This window comes from Colobus angolensis, unplaced genomic scaffold (assembly GCF_000951035.1).
Source record: "Colobus angolensis palliatus isolate OR3802 unplaced genomic scaffold, Cang.pa_1.0 Scaffold154, whole genome shotgun sequence".
Classification (NCBI taxonomy): domain Eukaryota; kingdom Metazoa; phylum Chordata; class Mammalia; order Primates; family Cercopithecidae; genus Colobus; species Colobus angolensis.
The window spans coordinates 5102496-5111379 of record NW_012114644.1 but is presented as its reverse complement, the minus strand read 5'-3'; the positions used below and the strand labels follow the sequence as shown (position 1 = coordinate 5111379).

At 56.8% G+C, this 8884-nt stretch overlaps 2 protein-coding genes across 2 annotated transcripts in view; both read right to left on the bottom strand.

Moving 5' to 3' along the window:
• TMEM145 (transmembrane protein 145) overlaps window positions 1-4890 on the bottom strand; it is a 12174-nt gene extending 7284 nt beyond the window's left edge. The window contains exons 1-12 of the mRNA XM_011936594.1: window positions 4728-4890; window positions 3877-3951; window positions 3695-3772; window positions 3525-3611; window positions 3331-3432; window positions 3147-3231; window positions 2965-3036; window positions 2784-2852; window positions 2038-2118; window positions 1859-1937; window positions 1633-1726; window positions 715-887 (exon numbers count right to left, since the gene is read on the bottom strand). Coding sequence (XP_011791984.1) covers window positions 715-887; window positions 1633-1726; window positions 1859-1937; window positions 2038-2118; window positions 2784-2852; window positions 2965-3036; window positions 3147-3231; window positions 3331-3432; window positions 3525-3611; window positions 3695-3772; window positions 3877-3951; window positions 4728-4847 — 1115 coding nt within the window. The 5' untranslated portion in view covers window positions 4848-4890. The remainder of the gene's footprint in view (window positions 1-714; window positions 888-1632; window positions 1727-1858; window positions 1938-2037; window positions 2119-2783; window positions 2853-2964; window positions 3037-3146; window positions 3232-3330; window positions 3433-3524; window positions 3612-3694; window positions 3773-3876; window positions 3952-4727) is intronic.
• A 2383-nt stretch (window positions 4891-7273) lies between these two features.
• The window catches only part of PRR19 (proline rich 19), a 3591-nt gene continuing 1980 nt past the window's right edge, over window positions 7274-8884 (bottom strand). Inside the window, exons 2-3 of the mRNA XM_011936548.1 lie at window positions 7900-8506; window positions 7274-7815 (exon numbers count right to left, since the gene is read on the bottom strand). Coding sequence (XP_011791938.1) covers window positions 7346-7815; window positions 7900-8506 — 1077 coding nt within the window. The 3' untranslated portion in view covers window positions 7274-7345. The remainder of the gene's footprint in view (window positions 7816-7899; window positions 8507-8884) is intronic.

Here is an 8884-nt window from a genome sequence, read left to right as displayed (position 1 = left end):
TAGAGACGGGGTTTCACCGTGTTAGCCAGGATGGTCTCGATCTCCTGACCTCGTGATCCGCCCGTCTCGGCCTCCCAAAGTGCCAGGATTACAGGCTTGAGCCACCGCGCCCGGCCTTGTTGTTGTTGTTTTGTTTGTTTGTTTTTGAGATGAAGTCTCACTTTGTTGCCCAGGCAGGGGCACAATCTCAACTCACTGCAACCTCAGTCTCCCAGGTTCAAGTGATTCTCCTGCTTCAGCTTCCTGAATAACTGGGAGTACAGGCGTGCACCACCATGCCTGGCTAATTTTTTTGTATTTTTAGTAGAGACGGCGTTTTACCATGTTGGCCAGGCTGGTCTTGAACTCCTGACCTCAAATGATCCACCCATCCTGGCCTCTCAAAGTGCTGGGATTACAGGCATGAGCCACCGCACCCAGCCTACAGTAGTTTTTACTGAACATTTATTATGTGCCAGACACGTGGCCCTCATCTAGTGGCCTATGCTTGCTCTAGATATCCTTTTGAGGAGATCCTGTTGTTTTATGGATAAACCTGATGGACTGCTTGTGAAAGTAATTTTCCACAAAGTGAGTAAGTGTCAGATTCTGGGTGACAGCTGCCTGAGTGAAAAGCCCATCTTCCTCACTATGGAGGGTCTGAGATGGGGGGCAACCACTTCTGGGGAGCCCCGAGAGGGAGGCAGGGACAGGCTGGGGCCCACCAGTTCTCACCAGAGTGTATAGGCAGCAAAGAAGGGCACATAAAAAGGCTGCTTCTCAGGAAAGTGTCGCAGTGAGATGAGCACAGCATAGCAGAACCACACGTAGGCCGCCACCTGCAGTCCAATAAGCCCGTAGCCGGCCGGCGACTCATACGTGTATAGTACCTGGCCTGGGTCAAAAAACTGGACCCGCGGGAGAGGGTCCATCACAGCCTGGCCTCCTCCCCTCTATTAGGGTCCCCGGATTCCACCCTTGGGCACATAGAAACAGAGGTACTCCGTCAGAACAGAAGCAACAGGAGAGCCAGGCACGGAGACAGAAGCATATCGAGGTAGAGAGAGAGGGTGAAAAAGACAGGAAGAGAATAAATCAATTACTGTGTGCTCAACACGGGGCTAAACACCTCCCATGTGTGAGTTTTTCCATCAGCATCAACTCAACAAGGTAGGTCTTATTATTGCTCCATTTCACAGAAGAGGAAACTGAGGCTAAGAGGGAAGCCCTTTGGCCAAAGCCATACAGAAGATAGAAAGCCTTAGAGGGGCCCCATGGGTTAGGTAAGATCCTCCCAATTTTCCAAGAAGAAAATGGGCCCAGAGACAGAGGTCATCACCCAAGGTCAGGCAGCTAGGAAGTGGGAGAGCTGGTGTGGAATCCAGGTCTGTGTGACTCCTGAACTCTTAGTCACGATATTGAGCATCAATGTGACAGACAGTGAGAGACAGAGGGAGGAGGAAGAAAGCTGCTGCGGGATGGTGAAGAGAGAAGGAATCACTTAGACAGATGGGGAAGCAGAAAATCAAAGAGCGGGAGAGAGAGCAAGCCAGCAGGAGCGCAATGTGGGCAAGGGCGAGCAGACAGGTCAAGGGGGAGGCAGTGCCAAAAGCAGTGGAAGGCGGGGCTTGACCAGGGGCCAGTGGGACTCACTTCTGCCTCGTAGATGAGCAGCACCACATGGGTGAGCGTGTAGAGGGTCATGTAGACAGACAACTTCACGGAGCCCGCGTGGCTGATGCGGCCCCTGGCAGCAGGCCATAAGGGGAGACAGCAGGGTGGGGGCCGTCAGGGAGGAGGATAGGCCTACCCCCTCCCCCACCCTGCCCCTGTCCTTCTCCCCCGCCAGCCGCCCCACGAGCACGCCCTGCCCGGGCACCGTGTCACCGTGAATCCCTTCCCCAGGAGGATGAGCATCAGCAGGAAGATGAGGAAGCTGGAGGAGAAGAGCAGCTTGGCTGGGAGAAGGGAGGAGGGGGCGGCTCAGAGCCAGGCTCAGACCTGATGCATGACCTGAACCCTGGGCTCTACCCTCTCCCCACCCAGCTTCATTCTCACCCAAGATCTTCACACTCTCGTTGCCAATGCCATCGGTGGCATACTGACCCCAGTAGATGCAGAAAAACAGAAGGCTCAGGACTGGGGGAGGATGGGCAGAGAAGAAAGGATAGAAAGCAGCTCTGGGGCATCACTGTCCTCTAGCACTGCCATCCAAGTGGTCTGAGCCCCGCCTCCTCCCTCAGGACTCCAGACCTTCTACCCCCACTTACCTGCTAGGAGAATCTGGAGTCTAGCCCCCAACCCTGCTCCCCCAGGACCCACAGGTCCAGGCCCCTACACCCTCCTCCCTCAGACCCAGGGGTCCAGGCCCCCAACCCTCCCTCAGACCCAGGGGTTCAGGCCCCCACCGCCTCCTCACTCAGACCCAGGAGTCCAGGCCCCCAGCCCCTCCTCCTCCAGGACCCAGGGGTCCAGGCCCCCAGCTCCTCTTCCCTCAGACCCAGGAGTTCAGGCTCCCAGCCCCTCCTCCCCCAGACTTTATACCCCCTCAAGGACCTTTAGGCCTTTATACCCCCTCAAGGACCCAGGGTGTCAGGTCCCACTCCCTCTTCCCCCAGGAACCAGGGCTCCAGGCCCCGAGCCCCTTCTCCCTTGGACCCAGGAGTCCAGGCCCCCAGCCCCTTCTCCCTTGGACCCAGGAGTTCAGGCCCCCAGCCCCTCCTCCCCCAGGACCCAGGAGTCCAGGTGTCTGGCCCCAAGTGCCTCCTCTTCCAGTACGCAAAAGTTGGGACACAGAACCTCACCCTCTACTCCTGCTGCGGCCATGAACATTTTATAAGTTGTGTGGAGCAACTGACGACCTTTCAGCAAATCTAGGAAGCAGGGTAGGGAAAGGCTGTCCACAGGCAGAAAGGGAGAGCATCTCACCTCCCCCAAACCAGCTCCCTCCTGTCTCTTCCCTAACACCCCATGTGCCAGACTCACATCCAAAGTAACAAGAAAGGAAGAAGATGAGGATGAAGATGAGGAGGAAGGTCACATCTGTCTCCAGGATCCCTGCCAATTTGGTAGGAGGAGTAAGGTTCATTCAGGTGGATGTCCCCTCAATGGGCACCCAGCTCTGGTGTCCCACAGAGAGCCTGGTTTCTGGGTCCCCACGTGCTCACCAAACTCATCAGCGGAGAAGTGTCGTGTCCAGAAGGACTTGCCATTGGTGAGGACCATCTCATACTCCAGCTGCAATCCATCACCCTGTGGGGAGTATGGAGGCCTAAGAGGGGCCCTGGGCAAGTTGGGGGTTGGCAGAAAGGCAAAGAGAAGGTGGCCCAGGTGGCCACCCCAGCACCTTACCCCACACTTGCTGAGCGCAATATACCACCACCTTTCACGCACTGAGCGGAAGCTGCGGCCACTGGAGCAGCTCAGGTAGCGGGTTCCCTCCTCTGATACCACCTGGAGTCAAGCAAGAAGGCTGAAGCCTGCCCTTGATGCCCGCAAGGCACCATCCTTCAGCACCTGCCCACTGCCCCAGGCTAGGCCTGCACCTGACAGCCGGACCAGGCATACTGGGTGGTGAGGTTGATGACCTGGTTGTTCTCTGGCCGGATCACGGACTCCTTGGCTAGGCAGTCCTAGGGAAGGCAGGGACAGGGTTACTCCCTCAGCCAGCCATGACCTTCTCCCCCCTCCCCCATGCCCTCTTCACAGCCCTCACCTTGTCCCCTGCCTTGTACACGGCTGGCCACTGGGATGGGTCGTCAAAATAGAGGAGGATGTTCTGACAGCACTTGGCCTGCAGACCACAGATGTTGGGGGCGAGGAGCTGGGGCAGCCTGTGCCTTTGGAGGCCAAGGGAAGTACCCAGCCTCAGTATGGCGAGCGTTGGGGGAGACTCACCTCAGGGTAGCGGAAACGGAAGTCCAGTCGGCCGTAATCCGAGAGGAAACAAAATCTTGTCAGGAACACCCAGTCCTGAAAAAGGGGCCCAGTCTGATCCTCTGCTGAGAGTCCTTCAAGAACTCTTTACTCCATAGACCCCCAACTTTTCTTCCCTACCCCCCAGGTACCTGGCTTCCCAAGTACTAGAAGGAGACCAGGTCACCTCCAAAATCCTTCCCTGATCCCATCACTGTGGGTCCAGGATTCCTGCCGCCCTGATTTTCTCCCTCCATTGCCCCCCCCAAGTTTCCTGCCCTCCATTCAAACACTCCTCCCTGCATTTCCCGGGAGGCCCCAGAAAGACCTTAGGGGCCAGATGCCCATCCTGGCCACCTCGTGTCCTGGCCAATATCTGACCCCGTTCTCCCAATATCCACACTCCCCTGCACCCCACCTCGTGCTCCCAAAAACCATCCCGCGCGGGGGAATCTTCCAAACGGCCCCCTCCCGGTCCTGAGCGGGAGTGTAGCAGTGAGCTCCGGGCTCTCTGCTGAGTGAAAAGTGCTGTCCCTTCAGCACCACCTCTGCACCACCCCCCTTCCCAAACTCTGACTCTCCCAACCTGCTCCCCATCCCCGCCCAGCTCTGACCTCAACATCCCTCCTACAACCCCCAGGTCTGGCCGCGACCCCACGGCTCCTCTTAGCCTCGACTCTGGCCCAGTCCCCCATTGCCCTCGGCCCCATTCCCCCGAGGCTCCCTGAGTCTGCCAGGAGAGGCGGCAGGGGGCGGGGCGGTACCCGCTCCCCTCGCCTCCCTTGCGTCCCCCGGGGGCCGGCGGGCGGCAGAGGAGGGATTGACGTGCTCACCTCTTTGGAGCTGAGGTTGCCCCGCACGTACTTGGCCCTGGCGCGGGGGGGCAGTGACAGCAGCAGGAGCAGCAGCGGCGGCAGCAGGCGGCGCAGCGCGGGCGCGCGCTGGGGCTCCATTCCGCCCGCTCCAGCCCCGACTCCGCTCCGGCTCCCGCTCCGGCCCGGCGACGGAGGCGAGAGCGCGCGGGCCGGCCAGAGCGCGCCCCCGATTAAAGGGGCCGCCGGGCGCCGCGCTCCCCGCCCCCTCCTACAAGAGGGCCCTACCTGACTCCTATCTTCAACGCGTGGGAGGGGGGACGTTCATCCTCTGTCACCCCGCCCCAGCCCTCCCCTCCTGGAGTCCCGTAGATACCTATGGTTTCCCGTGTCCTAAACTGAACTCACGTCTTCCAAAGCCATGCCTCCTCCAGACTGCCTTCTCTGGATCCAGCCCTGTCACCCAGGCTGGAGTGCAGTGGTGCGACCTCGGCTCACTGCAGCCTCCGCCTCCCAGGTTCAAGCGATTCTCCTGCCTCAGCCTCCTGAGTAGCTGGGATTACAGGCGCCCACCACCATACCTGGCTGACTTTTTCGTATTTTTGATAGAGATGGGGTTTCACCATGTTGGCCGGCTGGTTTCAAACTCCTAACCTCAAGTGATCTGCTCACCTCGGCCTCCCAAAGTGCTAGGATTACAGGCGTGAGTCACCGCGCCTGGCCAACAAGTCTTTGATTGCCCATCACCACCTCTATTGCAACCACCCCCAGCTGTGTCCATCCTGGAGTTGCCACCATTCTAGATCTGATGCACCCTTCGAAGTGCCCACGGAGGCACAGAGAGGGCAAGCCACTTGTTACACTCCATGGTGGTGGTGGAGCCATCAGTATAACCACCGTACCCCTCTGCCTGACCATGACCTGTCACTGCTTACCATGTTGTGAAACTGGGTTGCTGTGAGAGACAGAGGTGGTAGTGTTAGATAGCCAAAAGCGTGTTTCAGATCCAAGTTGAAATAACTTGCTTGGGTTCATTCAAATCCCAGCCTGGCCCCTACTTTGTCATTTGTCCACCATAAGACCTGGGCCAAGTCATTCGGCCCTGTGATCTCTCAGCCCAGTCCCCTCTATGCGGGTATCAACTGTGTCCACTGTGGTTTCCCAGTGGACAACAGCAAGCCCTAGAAAGGCTTTTCAGAGTACAAGCCATGCCCTTCACCTTGATTTTCCTGATCAGACTCCAACAAACATTTCTGGCTTTATCCTTCTCCACTGCAGAAAACTGGGGGCTGCTCAAAATACCATTTTTTAAAAATTTTCTAAACCAAGGGACCAAGCTGGAAATATAAGTGGAACATTTTTAATGGAGAGCGTGGATCCCAAAAAGAGGGGGCCTCTGCTACTTGGCCAGTTGTGCCAGGAAGGATTGTAGTTCTGCTGCCAGATCCCTTTTTTTTTTTTCTTTCTTTCTGAGAGAAGCCAGAAATGCAATTTAAAAAAAAAAAAAAAAAAGCAAACTGCCTGGTTTGTAACAGTAGGTAATTGATTCAAACATTTAAAACATATCGTGGGTGAAATTTAAAAAAGCCTGTGGACCAGATTCAGCCCTGATCTGTCACTCCTGCCCTGAGCCTGCACATACACTGTTCCCTGTGCTCACACACCAGGAGGCATTCAAGGGCAGGCCCAGATGTGGCTTCCTCTAGGTCCCAGTGTGGCCTAGGGATTTGCTGAGTGAAAATGGCCCTACATCTGCTATGCACCCTCCTCCAGGACTTGCATATGCTGTTCCCCTTGCCTGAAATGTTCTTTTCCACAAGTACCAAGTTTCCACCAACCTTGAAAACTACAGGGTTGGCAGGGCACGGTGGCTCATGCCTGTAATTGCAGCACTTCAGGAGACCAAGGCAGGTGGATTACTTGAGATCAGGAGTTCGAGACCAGCCTGGCCAACATGGCGAAACCCTGTCTCTACTAAAAATACAAAAACTAGCCATGTATGGTGGCGCTACACCTGTAATCTCAGCTCCTCGGGAGGCTGAGGCAGGAGAATCGCTTGGACCTGGGCGGCGGAGGTTGCAGTGAGCCGAGATTGTGCCATTGCACTCTAACTTGGAGAAGAAAATGAGACTGTGTCTCCAAAAAAAAAGAAAGAAAAGAACAGAAAAGACACAGCTCTTCTATGAAGAATTCCCTCCTCACTAGGGCAGTCATCACTCCCTCCTTGGACTGCCCCAGCCCCTGCACCTCTCTTGCTCTCCTAGACACAACCATTGGAGCTGGGGTTGTGTGTGCCCACCACCAAACTGGGAGCCTCATGAGGACAAGGCCTTTGTCTCACTCACTCTGGGGCCCCAGCATCACCAGAGCTCAGCGTCAGGTATACAGTTAGCCACAGTGGGCATATGTGTTGGACTAATTGAAGTCCCAATTTTCCCCACCATGCTGGCTCCTCAGGCCCTATGAAGGTAACAAGCCACAGTACCATCCCCTCCATCTTGGACCTAGAACTCAGAACTAAGGAAAGCTGCTCTCCTGGGTCAGCAACTCACTGAAAATCAAGAGGGCCATGAAAAGTACTTTATTGAGGTCACTGGGAATACAAGATATCTGTCCCCAGCCCTAGCCTCAGCCCCTCCTCAGTACAGTCTCATGGGGGGAAAAGACCAGGCTTCCGGACTGCTCTGGGCCACTACCCAGGAGAGGCTGGGCGGTGGGGAAGGAGGGCAGGGGCTCCAGTCCAGGACAGAGGTTTGGGGCAACAGGGGTGATGAAGGCTGAGGCAGGGGCTGAGGGAGGCCAACCCCCCAGGGCTGAGGAGGGGGTGGCGTGGCTACCAGCCAGATGCTTTTTAGCAAGTCAAACGCTGTTGGAGGACCCCAGGCTGTTCCAGATGGCGAAGACAGTGAGGGAAAGTATGGTGGCCAGGGACCTCTTGGCGGTGCCATACTCCCCCTGTGTGCAGTGGGCATGCTGGAGGTGTAGGGCATGGGGAAGGTGAACTCCTTTGTCCCTTGTTGCTTCCTTTGCCTCCCCTCCTGTGGGACTTGATCAGGGCTATTGATCCAGAAGGGTATCATCTTTCTCTCAGGGACCCCAGGCTTGGCCCCTGGCACAGAGAAAGAAGCATAGAGGCCAGCTGAGCTACAGCCGACAAAGGGAAGGGGAGTACAGGGGCAGGAGCGAGGCTCACCTGGCAAGGGTGGCTGGCAGCCCCGAAGCACCAGTGTAAGGTCAGGCACACAACCATGACAGGCCTGCAAGGTACCCACGATGGCATCCCTGGCATCCTGAATCAGGTTCCTCTGGGGGAACGCCTGTGGCAAACTCAGCTGACACTGCAGCTCTGCCAGCAGCTGCCCCACGCCAGGCAACTCTGGGGAACTGGGTGGGCCTGGGCCCGAGCCTCCAGGCATCTGGTTCTCTTTGTCCCTGGATTGTGGGGCTATTTCCTGGGCCCTGCCTGGGCTTGGAGAGGGCTTGGCAGGGAGTGTGGGGCTGCCTGGCACCAGTGTCCCACTGCTAAGCAGCCTTGCAACATCTAGGGATTTCACCTCGTGGTTGAAGAGACCCCGATGCTCCCGGCTCAGCCGGCCCTTGGTTATGACCACGAGCTTGGAGGCAGTAGGGACCACAGGTGGATCCCGAAGGGCCACAGGAGGATCGTGATGGGCTAATGGCCGGCGGCTGCCCACCAGGGCCTTGTTACGTTCCCGCCTAGTCTTCCGACGGCGGACACGACCAGGTTTCTCAGGCTGCTGAAAAGGTTGGGAGACTGGTCCCCGGGTATCCATGGTGTCCTGGAATATAAAGATAGGGTGGCCATCAGCATGCAGGTAAGTCAAGGGGAGTAGCAAAGTGAATAGGGAGGTCCAGGCGCAGTGGCACATGCCTGTAATATCAACACTGGGGTAGCCCGAGGTGGGTAGATCACTTGAGGTCAGGAGTTCAAGACTAGCCTAGCCAACATGGCAAAACCCTGTCTTTACTAAAAATACAAAAATTGGCCGGGCGCAGTGGCTCACGCTTGTAATCCTAATACTTTGGGAGGCTGAGGCAGGCAGATCACCTGAGGTCAGGAGTTCGAGACCAGCCTGACCATGGTGAAACCCCATCTCTACTAAAAATACAAAAATTAGCCAGACATGGTGGCACGCACCTGTAATTCCAGCTACTCA